The sequence below is a fragment of the Crassostrea angulata genome, chromosome 10 (assembly GCF_025612915.1).
Source record: "Crassostrea angulata isolate pt1a10 chromosome 10, ASM2561291v2, whole genome shotgun sequence".
Taxonomy (NCBI): Eukaryota; Metazoa; Mollusca; class Bivalvia; order Ostreida; family Ostreidae; genus Magallana; species Magallana angulata.
The window spans coordinates 51,610,747-51,632,447 of record NC_069120.1 but is presented as its reverse complement, the minus strand read 5'-3'; the positions used below and the strand labels follow the sequence as shown (position 1 = coordinate 51,632,447).

The following is a 21,701-nucleotide window of genomic DNA, read 5'->3' as shown; positions in this document are numbered from 1 at the left end:
TTTGCTGAAAAATGAGACTATGCTAAGTCGGTGACAACAAAATGAAACCTTTCGTTTCCATGTTGTAAAAAGGAAAGTGAGCAGATTTAATGACGTCATCAGTTGCACAATTTCCCGTATCTTTAAACTTCGATGACATTTTATCTACTGCATGAACTATGGTGTGGCTTTTTTTCTATCCTTTTCACACGATCAATTTAGTTTCCTATCTATTCTTACAAAATTAATGACAAGCAAATATATATTTGCCGACTAGCCCAGAATGCATACGGGGGAGCCGTTAGTTTATTTTTAAATAAAATACAATAAAATGTAATATAAAACATAAAATGTAATAAAAAAAAAATCACTGCCTCACCCTTTTTAAAACAAATATTTGATGCTTTCAGCGACGATGTGACCGACCAGAAAAAAACAGAAATAAAAAACTATTAAATAGAAAAATCTCTGGAAACCTGTGTCTCATACCATGTCAAAGTCGCAAATGCGCGCCGTCTCCAGGGTAGTGCAGGGACTTAACAACAAAATAATGAAAATTGTAAACTTCTACATTATAGTATTAATTTCACGTGTTAGTTCCAGTCAAAACGATATGTATTGCATCAAATAATTATTTTTAAGAGATCAATGCGGCTGTTCCTAGCACCTCCCTAGCACATTTTCACTGCGTGTTTTTACATAAAATATATAACGCGTAGTAGTAATAATCATATTAAATTGCCCTTAAAATATTAGGAACATGATTCAAAGATATTTTATTAATAATTAAAGGGTATTAAACATCCAAACAAAAATTCTGTCGTATGCATGTGATTCCTTTGATCGATACACATGTAAACATTATGTAAACATTATTAACAAAACCATTGGGGTTACACGGAACAGCCGTCAAAATGACCTAGAACGTCTCACTAATGGGGAAACGATCGGTAGAAATACTGGGCTGTTAAGAATAGAAAAAAAGTTCTTGTTATCGTGAATGTTGCAGGATAACCTCCTCGGTCTCGAAATTTCGAGACCGGCTTTTATATTTCAAAACTTTTTGCTTTTATATTTTAAAACAACTTTTCTCGACCAAAACCATTGGGGTTACACGGAACAGCCGTCAAAATGACCTATAACGTCTCACTAATGGGGAAACGATCGGTAGAAATACTGGGCTGTTAGTAGAATAGAAAAAAAGTTCTTGTTATCGTGAATGTTGCAGGATAACCTCCTCGGTCTCGAAATTTCGAGACCGGCTTTTATATTTCAAAACTTTTTGCTTTTATATTTTAAAACAACTTTTCTCGACCTCGGAGGTTATTCTGCAACATTCACGAAAACTCGTACTTTATTTCTCAATCATACACTCGTCACCACGTGACTCGTAACTATGAATTACACTGGATACAATTTTCTACTCGAATCAACAAGACAATTATTTTCAGCAAATCTTCGTACCGCGGAAAATATTAATTATGCTCTCTCTAGTAAGATAATTTTTTAGGTGGCTGTTCGTAATGGACACTAGCGCATATATATATGCATGTCAAGTTTGCCATGCAGCTGACAAGATTAATCTTATTAATGGCTGATACAATGCAAAATCTCCGTAGACTTTCTATTTTGGGATGTGTATTGAGAACTGGACTGAACTGAAGCGGTACAGGAGGCGTTTCAAAACAGACAATCTGGATTTTTTTTATGCTAGTGGATGAACGTAGTTTAAGCACAAAGGTATTTATTATTATCGAAACAAGAGGCCCATTGGCCACATTGCTCACCTGAACAACAGTTCCTTGTAACATTTTATTTCATAGCATATGTTATTTCTATTTTAAACTTTGAAGCCCTTTTTGGGGCCCCAGTATTGGTTCGGGGTTTATGGTTGGCTTTAACAACTACACTATTTGAGGATCCTTGCATTGTAATCTCACAAACTGTAGCATTGTAGTTCTCAAGAAGAAAATTTTTAAACATTTTCCTATATATTTCTATGTCAAACTTTGAACCCCACTTGGGGCCTCAGTATTGGTCTGGGGGTCTTGGGGCCCCAGGATTTGTCCGGGGGTCACGAGTTTACCAATTTAGAATCTACAATAGCTAATGATGCTTGCATAGTAATCTCACAAACTGTTGCACTGTAGTTCTTGAGAAGAAGATTTTTAAACATGTTCCCTATATATTTCTATGTTAATTTTGAACCCCTTCTTGGGCCCCAATATTAGTCTGGGGGTCACAGCTTCACAATTTAGAAACTTTACAATTTGAGAATGCTTGCATAGTAATCTCACAAATTGAAGCATTGTAGTTCTCCTCCATAAGATTTTTAAACATGTTCCCCCCTATCTTTCTATGTGAAACATTGAACCCCTTCTCCTGGGGTCCCAGTATTAGATCGCTTCTATAATTTAAAGTTTTCACTATCCAAGTTTTTCAGGATCCAAATAAAGTAATCTCACAAAGTATGACATTGTAGTTCTCAAGAAGATTTTTTAAAAACATGTTTCCTATATATTTTTATGTTAAACTTTGAACCCCTCTTGATGCCCCAGTATTAGTCCGGAGGTCATGATTTTAACACTTTAGAATCTACAATTGCAAAGGATGTATGCATAGTAATATCCCAAACTGTTGCATTAAAGTTCTTGAGAAGAAGATTTTAAACATTTTTCTTATATATGTTAAACTTTGAACCCCGCCTGGGGCTCAGTTTTTGCCCGGGGGTCACAATCTTAACAATTTAGAATCTTCACTATACATACAAGCTTATGTATAAATATTGGCATTTCTGGTGCAGTGGTTCTTGAGATGATGATTTTAGAACATTTATTTCTATGTTAATCTTTGAACCCCGCCTGGAGCCCCAGATTTAGTACGGGGGTCATGATTTTTTCACTTTTGTATAAATATTAGCATTTCTGGTGCAGTGGTTCTTGATATGAACATTTCAAAACAATTTTCCTAAATATTTCTATGTTAAACTTTGAACCCCGCCTGGGGCCCCAGTCTTGGTCTGGGGGTCACGATTTTTACAATTTAGAATCTTCACTATATATACAAGCTTTTGTGTAAATGTTGGCATTTCTGGTGCAGTGGTTTTTGAGAAGGAGACTTTTAAACATTTATCCTTTGGATTTCTTGGTTAAACTTTGAACCCCACCTGGGGCCCCGTTTTGGTCCGGGGGTCACAATTTTTTTTTACAATTTAGAATTTTCACTATATATAAAAGCTTTTGTGTAAATGTTGGCATTTCTGGTGCAGTGGTTCTTGAGATGATGATTTTTCATTTTTCCTACGTATTTCCATGTTAAATTTTGAACCCCGCCTGGGGCCCCAGTTTTGGTCCGGGGGTCACGATTTTAACAATTTAGAATCTTCACTATATATACAAGCTTTTGTGTAAATGTTGGCATTTCTGGTGCAGTGGTTCTTGAGAAGAAAATTTTTAAAGACGTGCACCCTATTTTCACTGTTTCGTACTTATCTCCCCTTTAAAAAGGGTTGTACCCTTTATTTTACCAATTTAGAATCCCCTTTTCATAAGGATGCTTTGTACCAAGTTTAGTTAAATTTGGCCCAGAGGTTTTTGAGAAGAAGTCAAAAATGTGAAAAGTTTACAGACGGACGGACGGACGGACGGACGGACGCACGACGGACAACGGGTGATCAGAAAAGCTCACTTGAACCTTCGGTTCAGGTGAGCTAATAAAAACCAGGACAGAGTACGAGGGTCAATAATAAAATGCGAAGATAATGTGGCTGTCTATCATATATTTTTAATGTAAGTCATACTAAACAGATTAATCTGTGCATCAACACTTCTGTTATTGACATGATAAGTTTTAGTCCATTTCATGAAACGGTATTTTTGTTACCCCTTTTTAAAAACAACATGTTTTGTCACTACGGCGCACGGTAACGTTCAAAACAAGACGTCAAGATTAAACACGCACAGTTTATAGATATACCCCTTCTTTCTATCACGCTTAGTCTCTTGTGCCTTTCTTCTTACAATTTAAAATGGCACTGAACCACTTAACATCTTATTTGCACACATTTTTCGAGAATCATAAGTTAGTTCTTCAATGTTTTCATTTTCTAACCGTGTATCTCTTAGTTTACAGTAAAGATAACCCTGAACGTCGTTTGACATTACTTATTCTATGACCAAATATTTACAGATATTCTACTCTCTTTCGGACTGATTATATTCAAAATACAATTATCACCACCCCCACAAAATTTTTACAGTTTAACGCAAATTTGCAAATAATTGTTGACTTATTTTTTGTACCGTTGAACAAAATATTTGAGTTTATTAATGGAATATGCTTTATTGGCAATTGTTAAGATTAATGTATGGGCATAAAATATTATTATTTTCAAATTCGTATAACGCAATTTGGTGCTGTGCTACACAACACATTATATATTAAACAGCCGTCGGATATCTTGTGATAACCAATAGATATGATCTGAAAAATCTCTAATATTGTTGCGTTCCTATTCTTAGATTTAATATAAAGCACAAGGCTTTCCGAATACTAGTATATAAAACTAAAATTATTCGTCGTAAAAATCGCCTATTGTTTTAACTTACAAATCTATTCCATGTTACTTCTTGTAATAGAACCTCATGCGACTTTGTTTTATTTAGGCAATAGTGTTCGATCAAACAGGACATAAAAATGACTTAACATTGTTCTATTTCGCAGGCTTGGATTTCATGCCAGCTGGTTTAATAAGTTTTGTCAATTTACGCAGATATCATTTAAATATTTTCTGTAGTGTCAAACAAATGTAGTTGGCAAACACTAACAAGAAATTAGATTTTATCGGTCATACACAGGCCCTCATTGTCAATTTTTGAAAATAAACCACAATGTTTTAATCTGTATACCTTAAATTATGACTCAACTTTGGGTCTTTTCTTGTTGTTGAATAAAGATAAACTCAACCTCGTTAGCAATACGCTATTCATTTTTCACTACTTTAATTATATAGACTGTATGAATAAATCTTTTAAGTAATCTTGATACAATCCTGATATGTATTTCAGATGTCTGAATTCAACAGACCATTATTCTTATCACGATCTAAATTGTTAAAATATAAAGAATTTAAAACAAAAGTTTAAAGTTAATTTATAAATCTGCTTATGTCTAGTATTAAAATCAAATATCTATAAAATTTGTATCAATGTTCACAGTTTTTAACTTCAAATCAAAGCCATAGGACATTTGAGTCATCTCTAAATTCACAATTTCTCAGTTTATTTTCTTCATCTCGTTGCACACTAGATTTGGTCAATATTATTTACGGATTTAAAAAAAAGTCTAAATAATTAAAAATCAACGGTCAACAAACAACGAATAAATGTAGAAATCTAAATTGTAATAAATGATTCATATACTTCTTCATGTAAAAACTAGATTGAGTTAGGTTTAGGTGTTGTACAAATTTGTTAAATTTATGAAATTTATTAGAAAGCTTTATGCTAATTTTTTTTTAATTTTGCAGATTTCTTCAAATAATGTTTCTTAATTCTTTTATTAGAAATAACATATCAGTCCATCGCTAAGTTCTCATATAAGAATACAACAGCACATTGAGAGAATGATTTACTCCTTAATTCATGAATTCTAGTCTGATAGTTTTAGTACCTTTTTCGTCTTTTAAACGAGCGATAATTTCTGTTCCAGCAAATTCAAGTTCAACAGTACATTCATAATGAACTGGAAATCCATTTTCTGGAGCTTCAATTTCGATTGTTCCATGTTCAATGCATCCCTTGTCGGTGATATACTTAACATCTTTTTTCTTCGATATAAACATAACGCAGCGTATTGGGAGAAACCGCTTATGCTTTCTGTTTTCATCTTCAAATGACTCCTCCAAGTCATATGAAGACACGTCCCCTAGTTTCACAAGATCTCCAGCGTTGTAAAGGGCTCTAAAACATTGTTTGCACCACGTTTTTCCTTCTTGAACAACCTTTTTCTTTTCATCATCTCCTTTAATAAACGGTCTCATCGTTTGAATGCCATAAGAATAAGGACAGACTCTAGCTTTAATGATATTATTCTCATGTCCATATAGCACTGCACCACTGACTACTGCTAAGGATGAATCGAACGGAACGTACACAGGTATGTCTCTTGTGTATTTCCGAATCTCAGAGACAACGGCAGGAGACTGAGCTAACCCTCCAACGGCCACCACGCAGTCAATATCTGCATGTTTGGAGAGGATATGTTGCAGCTCCTCAAAAACATCTTTTCCAATCGGGATGAAAAAGTTTTCTAACAAAAACGAAGAGGGAAAGAATACCTTCCCGCGACCTTTAAGCTGCACGTCATTTATTTCCATCTTTTTAAACCGGTCTTGGATAGAATACCCCCAAAGTTTTTCTGCGATTGATTTTAGAGACAAGGGGATCGGAAGGCATATCTTTTTGTCATTGCTTGGGTCTATTAAACGTTTTTTGTTTTCGAAATTTTCAATCAGCAACATATAGTCAGATCGATGTTCTGTTTTAAATTTCGTTATAGTGTCTTTTCCAAACACGTCCTCCAGCCACTGAATAAACTTTTCGTTAATGTAGACTCCGCCAAATGCGCCCCCACAAGCTCTTTCTACGATGTGAATTTCTTTCTCACTTTTGATCTCAATGGCGCTTATATCTGTTGTGCCCCCTAATGAAAATTTTAAAAGTAGTGAATACAAATTGGTTATAATTTTCATTTCATTTCAAATGCAAATGTATTGATTTGTTATTTTTTCTGTCTGTGTGTAAAAACTTCGTTCTCGAATGATATCTGCAGGTAGTATCGAATACCTGGCAATACTGAAGTAAATAAATTGACATTATAATCGCATTCCGTTCGTTGTTTTAGAATTTTTTAAAAGAACTATATAAAATGTCTCTAGAAAAGAGGTGTTACACATAGACAGAATCCATCCTAATAGAAATTCATTTCTCTGCTGTGAAATAAAAGGGAGGTTTCCATCCAAACTAAAAACAAATATACATTTTTGTCATAAGGAAATCCACACGTCAACAGTCAGGCTGACATACGGACCTTAATGTATATCGTCTACTCACTGTCAGCGGGAGGGTCAATATTTATTTCAATAGTGCAATAGTGGTTACAAAATTTATGTGATATTTATAGTGAAATAAATTCCTTACTTCTAATAAGAAATGTGATTTCAAATGTGCTTGCGAAGTTTTCTTATGATAAAATAGTTCGCAACCTTCCCAGGCATTTTAGAAATAGTTTATTTTGATATTGGTTGCATTTCAGTAGAGATTGAAACATACGTCGCAACAGTGCTCAATATATCCCCCATTCGAACCATAATATTAATCACAGTTAAATGCTAACTCTTACCTCCCATATCAAACACCAACATCTTTTTCTTCAAAAGATTGCTTTCATCTTTCACATTGGCAATATTTTGGTTTGTTTGAAATCGACAATACAATGCTGCAGCCTCTGGTTCATACACCAGCATGACATCATTAGGTTTTATTCCCGCCTGACATAAAAAGTGGTGATTTTTGTTAATTATTTTCTCATTGGATTTACAAATATATTCCAATTCTACAATAACAAAAACATATACTTTTACCTCTTCTGCAGCTTCCTTGGTGAACTGTTTAGCAGCATCTGACCAAATGGCAGGAACCGTAAGCACCCAAAGAATGTCTTGATCTCTTAAAGGCATTCCTCTCTGCTCCAATCTTTTAAACAAATCTCCTTTAAGGTAGCGAATGATCATACTAAGAATGGTTAGCCCTAGCACTGGTTTACCACATTCATCTTCAATAGTAGCTGTTCGAGAAATTTTCTGTTTTAAAGAAATAAAGACACAATTGAAAAAAAAAATTCAAATTTCAATTTCTAAAAAAGAAAGTGTACTATGTATTATATGACTTCGTGATATCATCAGTGTCATAAAGTTATGCTCATATATTGGAGACACTTTACCTCATGATAGAGCAGTCTCATTTTAATCTTCGTAAAGAAGTACCAATCTCGGTGCTGCCCATTCTCGACAAGACTTGAATATTCTTCTTCTGCCGTATATCCAAAAGATTTGAAGGTTTTGTCAGGATTCAAGAGAACAGATGAAGGAGCCTTTGGTGACATCGTTTGGGACGCATTTCCGGTCCAGTGGTTTACTTCAATCTTTAAGGGATCCAGACGGTAATCATTCCGAAAAGAAAAGGCATAACCACTGTATGCTGTCCCAAAGTCTATGGCAGCGACAAGAAGCTTGCCGTCCAAAGAGCTAGTACCGCCAGCCATTTTATCAATAATTTACAAGGAGGGCGCATTAATAAAGTTTAAAAGAATATTATAGGTTTAAACATGTTTTATGAACTGCCAATAAAGCACAGATAAAAGATTTAACTCAAGCGTATGTAACTATTTGCTTGACAATTTTCCAGAGATCTTGTTATTTGATATGTTGTTAATCAAACCGATAAACAGTGCTTCAATCTAACGATTATGCTCTCTGTCACACGAGGGATTACAAACGATTTTTTATTATGGCAATCTTTACAACTAAAACAGTGTAAGAAAATGGCTCAAGTAAAACAGAATCCTAAAAAAGGTAAGTTGATTACTATGATGAACCCATAAGAAAGTACTTTTGAAATTATTTTTTTTAAAATGTAAAAGAATAAATATTAACATTTGCAGAAATGTTTCTTTAAATCAACTAACTGAATTCTTTTTTCATTACGTCACACTAATTATATAACGTGCGTATCTTTTGACAGTTTTATTTTAACATAACATAAAATCAGTGTAATTCTTATAATTCTGAACAATTAACTTTTTTCAAATGTAAATATTAGTATCAAACAGCAATGCTAAAAAGTTCACCGGGATATGAACTTGGCTGTTACGTGATCAAATCTTCTAAGAACCAAAGCGGGCTTCAGAGGATTTGATCAGGTGACCAACCAAATTGAATTCATATCCTGACGAACTTTGTAACTTGCTGTTTATTTCTTAAATAAACCAAATTTTTTTTAAAAATTAAAATACTTACACAATGTTGTAAAAATCATACGACAAAGGTGGTGAGCAGAAGAGGGAGAAAATAGTCGTTGCAGCCATTGATTTTGGGTCGACCTACTCTGGGTACGCCTTTTCGTTTCGCGATGACTTCCAAACAAATCCTTTGAAGATTCACACCAACCACTGGTCATCTGCACAGTCTGGTGGAGTATCATTCAAAGCACCAACAACTGTTTTGTTAAAACCTGACCAGACGTTTCACAGCTTTGGTTATGACGCGGAAGATAAATACGCAGAGCTGTCTGAAGTAGAAGAACACCAAGAGTGGTACTACTTTAGTCGCTTCAAGATGAAACTCATGAATGCACTGGTATTGAGATTACTCTGAAAGATTTTTAAAAATATTGATAAGTCTTGAGGCTAATGTTTTTGATTTTCTTCTCTTATCAATTGTTTACTTTTCTATGTTATTATTATTATCAGGATATATCTAAAGACCAAACAGGGAGTGATCATTTGTTTACTAAACTGGAGAGAAACATGGAAATAGAAGACATTGACAGTAAAAAGATGCCGTTTATGACCATCATAGCGCACGCCATTCGATATCTCAAAGAACATCTACTGCGCCAATTAAATGACAAAAACGTTCTAGAATTAGTGACAGCTGACGGTATTTTCTGGGTATTGACAGTTCCCGCCATCTGGACAGACTCTGCTAAACAGTTTACAAGAGAAGCGGCAAGAGAGGTACATAACTGAGAAAGTCTTTATTGCTATTTTGTAAAAATCATTTCACACATTCAGATTATGATCGAGCTTATCTTCAAATGTGTTTCTTGTAGCTACTACCTTTATACATCGTTTGAAGTAAAAGCTGGATAATTTGGGCAGAATAATGATCATATAAGCTTTAATTCTAATTTCTTTTTATTGGTTACATTTCAATATTTCTTAAAAATTTCAAATCGTTGCTTTGTTAAGGGGTATTATTTAAAAGGTAATGATTATAAAGGTGAAAACATGAATTGTTAGTAAATTCGTGTTTCGCTTTGTAGGCCGGAATTCACGACGATCAGCTGATGCTAGCGTATGAGCCGGAAGCTGCCGCCCTGTATTGCCGCCTACTTCCGATTGATAGTTTTGAGAGTGGAGGACAACACCAGGAGCTAGTGCTTAAAACGTTTGAACGAGGGAAAAAATTTATGGTCATTGACCTTGGGGGTGAGTCATTGATGTGAGTTTAAAAAACGAAAATAAAATTATATCAAGATAAATTAAGGAAGCTAGATTGTCGGCAAATTGGCCATTACATATAAGGTAATATTCATATGTGATATTTTTGGTTGTACATGTAAACTGTTATTAAGAAAAGAAAAAATTGTCGTTTATTACAGTTTTCTACATATCTTTATACGGAACTATTCCAAAAGAGGTGAATAAAATGAAACAAATTTCAACACCCTCCTAAACGTTTATCTAAAATGACATTTAAATACAGCTTGCACAGTGAATGTGTAACAATGTCTACTAAATACAACCAGTTGAAACGTATGTTGGTTTTCATTTCATTAATCTTTTAAAGTATTGAGGCTATTAGAAACGATGTGAAACATTAACACCCCTCTTTTTGGAATACTAGCAATATAACAAGTCTCTTTTCCTAATCAACCATAGTAAACCTTCCCCATTTATGATCGGTTTATTTAAATCAACGATGTATATGGATCGATGGTCATGGCCCTTTTAAGACTGCGTTGATCTCGTTTAAAAGGGGAGCTCTATGTGAAAATAAAGGAAAATATCCAAAATAAGAATGTAAGGTAAATTATAAGGATTTTTTTTACTTTATAATAGCTTATAACTAAAAAAAATCGTATTTTGAAATTCTAGGTAGATTTTATGGTTAATTTGTTAAACATCCAGCTTTTAAGAGCGTTCTATGTAAGTGAATTACAGTGATAGTTTACCCCTGACAGTCACACATTAGTTGGCTTTATAGCATAACATCAAATTACATGTAGTCCCAAATGCAAGACGTCCATTGCTGATATCCTTTAAAATATGTCTGCCTTTAGATATTAGGTCATGTCCGACATGTACAAACAAAGGGTAGGTAAACGACATATTCATAATAAAGACAAAAAAGCTTGATATTCATAAACGCACGAACGCACACGAGTACCAGAAAAACGGATAATATTAGGTTTTTAAACCATTGTCAAGTGATCTGTTACGAGCGATACTGTTGACAAATCGTAACTGATCGTGGAAAATCTCTATAATTGTAAAGTTAGCGTGGTGTTTGCCTTGCCCAAGAATGATCCAGACGATTAGAAAGGGCACGATTTAATCATTTAAATGCAACTTGCTCTCATAGCAGCGGTGCAGTGCAATCTAATACGGTGATAACGAATAATAACGATTAAAAATTAGTCGTGTTGATCGTAAAAAAATGACGGTCAAAAAATGTTCCACAATTAACACGATTTCTACGACATACTTCAAGATCTGGTAAGATTTGATGTAATTTCTGCGCTAGAAATGTTGATAGTGGGAACGTAGCATTAACTAGATGAATAATGTGTTTTAGAGTCACATTTTCTTGCAGATCTCTAGAATGCAAGCATGATTTCACCACCTTGTTGAGCTCAACAAAACAATTCAAATTTTTTTTAAAGATATTACATAAATCTTTTAATGAATAAATTAAAATGCGCACATCATTTTCCACTAATAAATAATTCCAAATTTATTTATCGGTTATACGTTTTATTCTTAAATGCTTGAAACTTTGATACTGGAAAAGCTAGTAAAAATTATATTAATTTGAATAACAGTATTTTTTCACATAATAAAACGTCAATGTACAGAAAAAAAAACAATAAATTTAATTTATAACCAACAAAACTTTTTCGAAAATTACGCTAAAAGAGACAGTGCGGAGCATCTTATAAAAAACCGACTTGAAAATTTTTCCGATCGGGTTCGGTATTTCTGTACTATTCATAAATGTATAAACTTTCAGAAAATTACAAATTTCTCCACGAAATAAATAAAATTATTTTAGTAAATTTAATAATTACGAATAACACATCCATATTTATATTGCAAATTGTTACAGGGTTCAGCCTTCTATATTATTACGCACGCGTATTTATTGTAAACAAAACACATGCAGGACTCACGATGATTCTCCTGGACATGTTTGCTGATAGAAATATGTTTTTTTTTCTATTTCTCCCAGGGTATATTGTTCAAAGTTATTAAAATAAGCACAATTATTATTTTGTAAGCATGAATTTTGCGTGTTTATCATAGGAGTTGACATCAACCTAAATTTATTTTTGTAGGTGAGGCCCCTTGAGGGGTCATTTGACATATTTATGTCTGTTAGTTTTAAAATGAACCGAAATTGGTACACCAATAATAAATTATCGAGAAAGTGATGATGTGTTTCGTTTAGAAAAGTTTCAGCACGTGTGAATTACTGTCAATCAAAATCCACGTGGTACAAATAAACGATATACGATTTTTCCGGTTTGTACTACCTTTAAATTTCCGGAAACTCATAATTACATAAATAAGGTATGTGAAAGGGATTTTTATGGATTTCAACTGTTACAATCAACGTTATTTATTTTTTCCTAACGATACAATGGGTAAATCTGAAGTTATTCACACATGTGTTTTCAGCTGCACTGTCTCTTGTCTTCTGATAGGGGAGTCTTACTTTGAAGTTAAAAAAGACATATATAGATGGACCGGCCCCTGGATAATTGGGTCTTTAAAGATACTTTCCCCAGAAGAACTTTCACTATATAGCTACTTTTCCGTGAAAAGTCTAACTTTCTAACACAAACTCAAGTAATCTTCTCCGATCATTTTTTTCTGTCGTCCGTTTATCCATCTGTCAATAAACATTTTTAGATCGTTGACTTTTATAAGAGCCACTGGCCAATTTCAACTGAGCTTAGCTCAGTGTATCTTTTAGTAACTGGAATGCAATGGTTTTAAATAAAGAGCCAAGCTCTCTTTAAAGGGGATAAAATTATAACTTTTTTAAAATGTGGTGTCTTATATTCTAGATCCCAATGGTAGTCAAAGAATTTGAATTTGTTTTATGGGCAAGTCGTTTTCAAGGCGATGTTTTTAACAAAGATATTCTCCATAACATCCAATTTAACTTCGCTGCTGAGAGTAAAGTACAAAATAAAGTCCATGTGTTGAGGGGTCCATAAAAATCTTAAATTCTCATGTGGAAGCGTCGTAACTCTTCCGACCAGTATACGTCCAAATAAAGCATTCAGTGATTTTGATCGTAAATAACCTGGCGCTTAATATTTTTTTTTAACTGTCAGCATTAATTTGAATTTTGAGAAAAGTTTACGAATACTGGAAATGCTATTTTATTGAAACCTTAACACTTTTCTGACTTGAAAGCCCGTTTTTAAAAAGCACTTTTAACCGATATCTACAAGTTATTTCGTGCAAATACTATAGATGTGTATGTTTAGTGAGATAAATGTTGAAACATTGAACATCTGTTTGTATAATGTCCAAAAGTGTTTAGTATAAGACTTGTTTTAAGTCGATTTAGAAATTTCACAATTTTTTGTTATCACTGAAATCAAGAAAGCAGTCTTTTTTATGCTAAACAAACTAAAAATGTAAATACAAATGATGATTTATTGACACTTGTGAAATAGGGATTTTTAAAATGAGAATATCAAATGATTTCCAAATTTGATACAAAATCTTTATTATCCAACTTCTTAATAGGTAAAATTTTAAAGAAAATAAATTTTCCCGTGCGTTAAAGCATTCTACACTAAAGTGGAAAAATTATTTGTCATCAACTCTGACTGCAATTTTTTATGTAGAAAATAAGTATTATAAAAAAGGAATTCTTAGAATTACGCAGAGATATCCCATCGCAGCATGTCCATAATAGAATATATAAATTATATATATATATATATATATATATATATATATATATATATATATATATATATATATATATATATATATATATATATAATTTATATATTCTATTATGGACATGCTGCGATGGGATATCTCTGCGTAATTCTAAGAATTCCTTTTTTATTCACAAAATATATATCCCACATCCAGTAACTTATCTATATACATTTGTATGTTTATATAATAATATTGTTTTAGTTTATGCAATCGTAATTTTTGTATAAATATCATTTTATATCATAATGTGTATATCGACGTCCCCGTATACGATCATTTTTGTAAAAATAAATTGTAACGGTACATATTGTAAGATTAAATCACGGCGTGGCTGGGCCTTTCAGCGGACTGGTGCAATAAATACTATATACACTCTGTGTTCCATTTAACGTTCTAGCTTATTTGTTTCCAAAACGTTTTCAGTTGGAAATGAATAAATGTTTACTGGGGAGTATTGTTTCAGGAGGAACTGTCGACTTCAGCGTACAGGAAACCACTGATGTAGGAAAAATGAAGTCCATTCATGACGTTTGCGGGGGACCGTGGGGTGGTGCGAGATTTGATCAGGAATTTATTCAATTTCTTATCAAACTTGTTGGAGCGGACGTGTTTACCAAATTTAAGGATGATTGTAGGTCTGAGTACTTGGAGCTGATGCGAATCTTAGAGATCAAGAAAAAGCAAATTGATTATAACTCTCAAAATAAGGTTTTAATCAGGATACCACTTTCTTTGTTTGAAATCTTAAAAGAAGTCACTGGATGCAACATTACTGAAATAATATCAGACTCTCCCTATCACGAGTCTACAACCTACTCGCAAGATAAAATGAACTTTGATGCGAGTTTGTTTAGATCTTTTTTTAAAAGTTCGTTACAAGATATTATATCTCATCTACGAGATATATTGGAAGACCCAGTTTGTCATGATTTGCTGGGAATAGTGGTTGTCGGTGGCTATGCAGACAGTCGTCTCGTCATTGACAGCCTTAAAGACGCTTTTCCTGGAAAACGATTTGTCGTACCTACAGAAGCTGGTCTCGCTGTTGCTAAAGGCGCCGTTCTTTTTGGTCATGACCCAGAAATCATTTGCTCACGTGTGTGTCGCTATACATATGGGGATGACATATGCCTCCCATTTATTGAAAACAAACACAAATTTAGCTATTTGACATTGATAAACAAAGAACGGTTTTGCAGAAATATTTTTCAGAAATTTTTCCAAAAGGGTGAAAAAGTCTTTCTTGGAGAAAAACGATCTTTTTCTTCTGATATTGATTTCCGCGACGAAGGCAGAGCTTATCAGCGGGAAAAACCTTTCTCAATAAAAGTTTATGTGTCAAATCGAAAAAACCCTGAGTATATTGATGACGTCGGGTGCAGAGTTTTGGGTGAAGTTATTGTTCAATGTGATAACAAATCAAAACTTTGGCCTGAAACTTTTTCATGTGAAATACAAATGGAAATAGCAGGAACTGAAATTCAAGTTACAGCAACTTTAAGTACTAAAGAGAGAGCAACCGCAAAGTTTGAATTTTTGTAACTCTCCAAATTAAAACGAATGCACTTTTGTTTTGGTTGTAAGGTTTAAAACAGTTCATAAAAAAGTTCAGTAATTAATTAACTGTAAACTTATCTTCAGTATACATTTTATGCTTACAGTCTTAATTTCATTCAAATTCATAGAAAAGAATAACTTAGATTGGTAGGTATCTTAAAGTTTCGATTCGTTGAATTTCAACGCACTTAAACTACAAGAAATCAACAGTTGGAGTCCTATGATGTTACCTTGAGAAATCGAATTTTATAAGAGAGTGAAACCTACACATTGCGACTTTAGTGTAATGATGACAGGAAGGAATTAAAAGTAGACGAGCAATAAAATGTTGAATTCAACATCAGTTCTTTTCGTAGAATCATTGAGTTTGTTAATAAAAGTGTAATTATATAATTTTTGGTGTTATGACTGTGATCTAAAACTGTTTAAAATGTAGTTGTTGCTGCATAATAGTTTCTTTAGTAGTGTTAGTTGTAGTGCTAGAATTTATTTTCGTTGTTGTTACCCACGTACCTTTTTTCTTTTTTCCTGAAGAAGGGACTGATTGTCCCGAGAATTTGATAATATCAATTGTTCGTGCCGTTAGTCATTAGATCCGACACTGTAAAGATGCCTAGTGTTGTTGATTTTATTCAGTATTCTCATTCCAACCGGTCGTGAGAATGGTTCCAAATCTAATAAATATTACATTAATTACAAACTTAGCTGTACCATGACCAACCTCTTTTAGAAGACGGGAGTTGCTTGTTCTGGATTTCACAAGAATATTACTTTATTTCATAAGTAATACAATTGTGCTAATTCCTAAAATCACATATCATTTGTAATTTAACCTGAAAAAATAGAGTGAACATTAGTTCTTAAGAGAAATAACTTAATATTGATTTTAAAAAAACTATTCGAACATCAACTTCTCTTAATTCAAGTGGGCTGCATGATTGTTGTCAGTTTTAGATTAAATTTTCCTTCTGTGATGAAGATCTTTGCATAAGAATATATTAAAAATTAGATTTTGAAAGCATGGATTAAAGAAGTCTTCTTTACTAATTCAATGTATAGTATATGTGATTGATGATATTTTGACCACCAAGACTTAATACTTTAGTTGAATGAATATCGAATAACTTTGCAATCCCGCTCATTTTACTTCATTTCATTTCATTTCAATGGATCGGGTCATCTTTATATTGCATATATTGTTATTTTTAGCAACATGTTCTTTAGTTATTTATTCTTGAATTCTCATATTTCGAATCTTGTATCTCGATTTTTAAATCTTGAATGAGCTTTCTTAGCTTTCTAATTTACACGGATCAAATGCATGTGCATACATATGATGAGAGAGAGAGAGAGAGAGAGAGAGAGAGAGAGAGAGAGAGAGAGAGAGAGAGAGAGAGACAGACAGACACACAGAGAGACAGACAGACAGAGAGATTTTTTGAACAACCAATTTTTTACCATTTATATTAAAGGCCTTTTAGGTGTGTATATATGAGAGTAAGATATTAACAAAACGCATATTTGCGAGTTCTAGCAAAAAACTAAATAATGTAAATCTTACTTAATGTACATACATGTACTTTGATTTTGTGATTAAGTGGGTTTAGTGATTTTATGTATCGTGTCACGTTTTGGGATAAAAGCTATATAGGTTAGATACATGTTAATGTTTAATAATCCAAATCGAAAAAAATGACTGATCATAATTTTTGAAAATTTGAAGAATATCTAGAGAATATTCTCTCTATTTCATTTAATCGCCTCTGATTTGTTAATTCGAAAACGGTGACGTAAATATATATTCGCGACTCAATAACAAGGTGACGTCATAATATTTAATCAGTCAAGGCAAATAAACAATAAACGCGCAATGCGAAGGTTTGCCATCATAACGAGTAAAAGGATTTGCGAATTATTGTTAAATATTTACATTTTCAACTGTCGTTGTCTGTGATAATATTACGAATCAATTTTGAACCCTTAAAACCCAATACCTTCATACAATATGAGTGACAAAAAATAGGCGTGTCTTATTGTATAACCGAAAAACGGTAATGGCTGCGCCGCGTAGTAATACATAGCATGTGCTATATAAAAAATAGTGGCTTTAAAATAATGTTGCTCTAAAGTGTACAAATTGAAAATAATATGAATATAAGTAATAAAAAATCATTCTTGAATATTATGAGGTGATATTTTCGGTTGGAGCGAGGTAAAATCTACAATAAAGCCCTTTAGGCTTAATTGGATTTGATCACGCCCCGATCGAAATTATCCCCTCATAATGCGCAAATAATGATTCTTAATTCCATAAGTAAAATCATTTTTAGCTTAGTAACGCAGACAAGGGAATACTGTAAACGTATTATATTTGGTGTGTACGATATTTTGCGGAAATAAGTTTTTGAACAAGTTGGCGTGGATTTGAATAAGCGTATCTAGAATGACTATTCTTATACATATATGCGTGGCATTTAGCGATGCATTTGATTTAACGGAAGTCGCATTCTGCCAAAAGCGCTAAATAGAATACACAGCCAAATGTAGTACGTTTACAGTATCACCAGTGACCTTTTGATGCCGAAGATATTATGGAAATGAATTTTACGCAAAATTGAAATTCGTGAACTCTATTTTGAGAAGAGAATTTCCAAACTTTTCAAATCGTTTCTTGATTTTTGGTTTGTTTCTTTATATAACAATACAAATGCTGACTGTGTTTTCGAGCAGTATGTACGCTTTCCATCGGGCAATATTTCGTCCCTCGTGGGCTAATCTAATCAATGTTACCTTTAACCCGGTCAATATTTGTATGTTATAAATAAATATTGGATAATTATTTATTTCAAACGATTAAAATGTGTTCCCCCCCCCCGTTTTAGCAACTTATTATCGGTTGTTATTTAATACATAGTGAATTTTACAGCTTTTTAAAACATATTTAAACACACACTGTATATTTAAGTAAATAATGCTTTATGTATTTGAATAAAGAACTAGGGGTTCTGTCTATTCGTTATCAGAATAATTCATTATAGATAGAAAACCCAAATTCAAGAGTTTTTTTTTAAATTCATGTATAAATCAGCTTCATAGCTGCAGTAAAACATCATTCAAAATGAACAACAGGAAGACTGCACTTAAGGACATGCGATATTTGCGAGAAAATACAATTTTAAAAGATTTTTTCTTTCAATTGCAGAAATGGTCAAAATCTAAACTGCAACTTAGCGAAATTGCGTTCAAAAAAGTTTGTTGCTATCAAGTACGAATTTGTTTTCATAGGCGGGGGTCATTCCGATTTCTTCAATTTCCATACGATAATGAGGACGCCTACTTTTATACTGACTTCATACATAGTCAGCGCATGTTTGTCTATTGTTCTTCGTTTAACAGTAGTTGTATATGTGCATTATCAAAGTAATGTCAATGGGAGATTAATAGACAAACATGCGCTCATGGTTTTAATGGAAAAAAATGCTTCTTCTTACTTTCGCTTTCCCTGTTGTAACCAAGGGCTGATGCATGGTGAATATTATAATTCACCACGTGATTTCTCACTTCAGGTACATTTGTGAATACAAAATTCTATCACGTGACGTGTAAGGTAGCAAATTATGTGCTAACTAGGACAATGTTTTCGAACACGTTAAGTTGTCAAACATTGATTTAACGTCTTCTATACTTTCATGGGCATGGTCTAATTGTTCAAACGATAGTAAATAGTATACTTGTACAATATAGAATAGAAAGTGTTATGGTGAAAGAGTGATCACATAATTTTTATACATGGCATTGTTATGCATGCTAGTCTAATTTAGTACCATTCTGAGCTCCACCTTTCATGCATATTAATATCAATCTTATGTTTGATCAAGGGCAGTTAAGCGAAAATTCACCTCTCTTCGAAAGTTGTAACGATAAAAGCATAGAATAAGCTTATTGTATCACAGTATCAAATTTTAATTGATGTTGGAAATTAAACAGAAATGTAACAGAAGTGATTTTAGGTTAAGAAATAAACGCAACAGAAGCGACCGACAACCCGGCGCTAAGTGCAGTCATCCTTTGGATTTTGATTCGAGTTCAATTCTAAATTTTAAGTATTACTCTTAACATTTTTCGACAGATAAATAAAAATAAATTACCTTGTTTTTGTACAGGTGGAACAGTTGATATTGCTTTACAAGAAACAACATTAGATGCCGAAATAAAAACTATTTACCAGGTTTGCGGCGGGAGCTGGGGAGGAACAAAAGTAAATGAAAGTTTTATCAAATTCCTAGATCAATTAATCGGATCGGAAAATATGAAACATATTAAAAACGAAAGTAGGTCGGACTACCTGGAATTTTTACGCGGATTTGAGTTGAAGAAGAGAAAGTTCAACATTGATTCGAAAAACAGAGTTGTACTGGTGATTCCTCTATCTTTTGTGGAAGTTTTGTTAGAAAAAAGCGGAGAAAATTTCGAAAAAATAGTCAATTCATCAAAATACAAGGGTGCTTTGTCATATATTGGAGAAAAGCTCAGTTTCGACCATTCCCTCTTTACATCTTTTTTTGAGAGTTCGCTGAATGATATAATTTCTCACATTAAAATTATTTTCAATGCAGACATTTGCCGTGATTTAGATGGGGTTGTGATAGTTGGTGGATTTGCCGAAAGTATGTTTGTAAATTCTGCTGTTAAAAAGGCTTTCCCAGACAAAAAGTTTATCATTCCAATGGAAGCAGGATTGGCCGTTGCCAAGGGAGCAGTTCTCTATGGACACGATCCTGGCATCATCTGTTCCCGAACATGTCGTTATACGTACGGAAAAAGTATTTGTACTCCTTTCGACTCTACTTTACATGCAGGAAAAAAGTCAGTATTAATAAAAGGAAAACGTTATTGTCCTGGGACCTTTAAAAAATTTTTTACTATTGGTCAACAAGTCTCGATTGGTGAATATGTAGAAATGGAATCAAACTTTACGTTTGCCGATAAAGGAAGAATGATTGGGCGCTATGAACCTCTCTATTTATCAGTCTATATTTCTGGAGAAAAATCGCCTTTGAGTGTTGATGAAGAAGGTTGTATTTTGCTAGGAAAAGTTAAAATAGAAAGTGAACATGGTATGTGGCCTGAGAAAGTTTTCGTCAAAACAAAAATGGAAATTGCAGGAACAGAAATAAAGGTGACAGCCACTATGCATACTGGTGAGCAAGTCACTGCAATGTTTGACTTCCTGTAATAATGAAAGCTTACCAACACTTTCAACATTGCTTCTGGGATAAACTTTGAGAATAACAATATCTATATGTTTTATTTTTATCCATTTCTATATTATCATTTCTTTTAACATGAAAAAAGTAAAAAATAAAGAGAGATAGAAGGTCAGTATTTGAAACTCGTTCGAAAACTAGCCGGATAGCTAGTCTTTTAAAGTATTGTATTTAAACCCCCTTTCACAATTGGCGCACGACCACTTTACACCACTTTGCAATCGATTTTTTTTTATCTTCGCACGAGTTGCACGAGCCCTCTCTTACGTTGCACGGGCTCTCGCATTCGTTGCATACTTTTTACTGGTCGCATCAAGTCTCCTCTGAATAGTGGACATGCACACTATTCAGACGCGACCGAACGCGATACAAATTATCGCAGTGTAACGCACAAATATTAGTACGAACGTTTTACAACGTTTTGTGTACTCGCAAGAGTGATACGCTGGTGTCTGTGCGTCTGTTTTGCGACCGTCAGACTGTTGCTCAACGTGTCTTATGTAATCTTGCAACGTTTTACTATCATTGCACGACTTATCAGCCTCAATATGCCATGGTTTGCTACTAGTATATATACCTTGAATAAGTATCTCTGTTTCAGAACAAAATGTATAATATACATTAATTGTATGATGGTGAGGGAAATATATGTATGAAAATCTATTCCCTCAAGTAAAATCATATTTCCCGAGGGCTTCGCCCGAGAGAAATTAGTTTTTTTCTGGTGAATAAATCTTCATATTCCCTAAACATTAATGCAATAAACGTTTTATTATACCAAGTAACATTTGATTACACAAAATACGTTGATTTCTAATAATGTTTGACTTTTCAATAATCGCAACATTAAAGTCGTGATTGTTTGAT

The 21,701-nt window shown here is 33.4% G+C and overlaps 3 protein-coding genes across 3 annotated transcripts; 2 read left to right on the top strand and 1 right to left on the bottom strand.

The window, feature by feature from the left end:
- Window positions 1–5,230: 5,230 nt before the first annotated feature.
- LOC128167737 (heat shock 70 kDa protein 12A-like) lies at window positions 5,231–8,301 on the bottom strand. The gene is made up of 4 exons (XM_052833622.1): window positions 7,981–8,301; window positions 7,622–7,840; window positions 7,381–7,528; window positions 5,231–6,681 (listed from the first exon to the last, which is right to left on the bottom strand). The coding sequence occupies exons 1-4, from the start codon at window positions 8,299–8,301 to the stop codon at window positions 5,615–5,617; spliced, it is 1,755 nt and encodes a 584-aa protein (XP_052689582.1). The 3' UTR covers window positions 5,231–5,614.
- Window positions 8,302–9,103: 802 nt separating this feature from the next.
- LOC128167932 (heat shock 70 kDa protein 12A-like) lies at window positions 9,104–16,007 on the top strand. Its single transcript, XM_052833927.1, has 4 exons — window positions 9,104–9,394; window positions 9,508–9,774; window positions 10,083–10,248; window positions 14,474–16,007. Exons 1-4 carry the CDS (start codon window positions 9,374–9,376, stop codon window positions 15,550–15,552), a joined length of 1,533 nt encoding a protein of 510 aa, XP_052689887.1. The 5' UTR covers window positions 9,104–9,373; the 3' UTR covers window positions 15,553–16,007.
- Window positions 16,008–18,890: 2,883 nt separating this feature from the next.
- LOC128166036 (heat shock 70 kDa protein 12A-like) lies at window positions 18,891–21,089 on the top strand. Its single transcript, XM_052830948.1, has 2 exons — window positions 18,891–18,936; window positions 19,731–21,089. The coding sequence occupies exons 1-2, from the start codon at window positions 18,891–18,893 to the stop codon at window positions 20,801–20,803; spliced, it is 1,119 nt and encodes a 372-aa protein (XP_052686908.1). The 3' UTR covers window positions 20,804–21,089.
- The last annotated feature ends 612 nt before the right edge of the window (window positions 21,090–21,701 follow it).

What these genes read in the sequence shown, in the direction of transcription:
- LOC128167737 (XM_052833622.1), bottom strand. Translation starts at nt 8,301, where the DNA reads ATGGCTGGCGGTACTAGCTCTTTGGACGGCAAGCTTCTTGTCGCTGCC. An exon ending in TGAGACTGCTCTATCATGAG is followed by an intron (nt 7,841 to 7,980) that starts GTAAAGTGTCTC and finishes TCTTTAAAACAG; the next exon opens with AAAATTTCTCGAACAGCTAC. An exon ending in GTTGGTGTTTGATATGGGAG is followed by an intron (nt 6,682 to 7,380) that starts GTAAGAGTTAGC and finishes AATTTTCATTAG; the next exon opens with GGGGCACAACAGATATAAGC.
- LOC128167932 (XM_052833927.1), top strand. Translation starts at nt 9,374, where the DNA reads ATGAAACTCATGAATGCACTG. An exon ending in TGAAACTCATGAATGCACTG is followed by an intron (nt 9,395 to 9,507) that starts GTATTGAGATTA and finishes TATTATTATCAG; the next exon opens with GATATATCTAAAGACCAAAC. An exon ending in TATGGTCATTGACCTTGGGG is followed by an intron (nt 10,249 to 14,473) that starts GTGAGTCATTGA and finishes GTATTGTTTCAG; the next exon opens with GAGGAACTGTCGACTTCAGC.
- LOC128166036 (XM_052830948.1), top strand. Translation starts at nt 18,891, where the DNA reads ATGAGGACGCCTACTTTTATACTGACTTCATACATAGTCAGCGCAT. An exon ending in TTCATACATAGTCAGCGCAT is followed by an intron (nt 18,937 to 19,730) that starts GTTTGTCTATTG and finishes GTTTTTGTACAG; the next exon opens with GTGGAACAGTTGATATTGCT.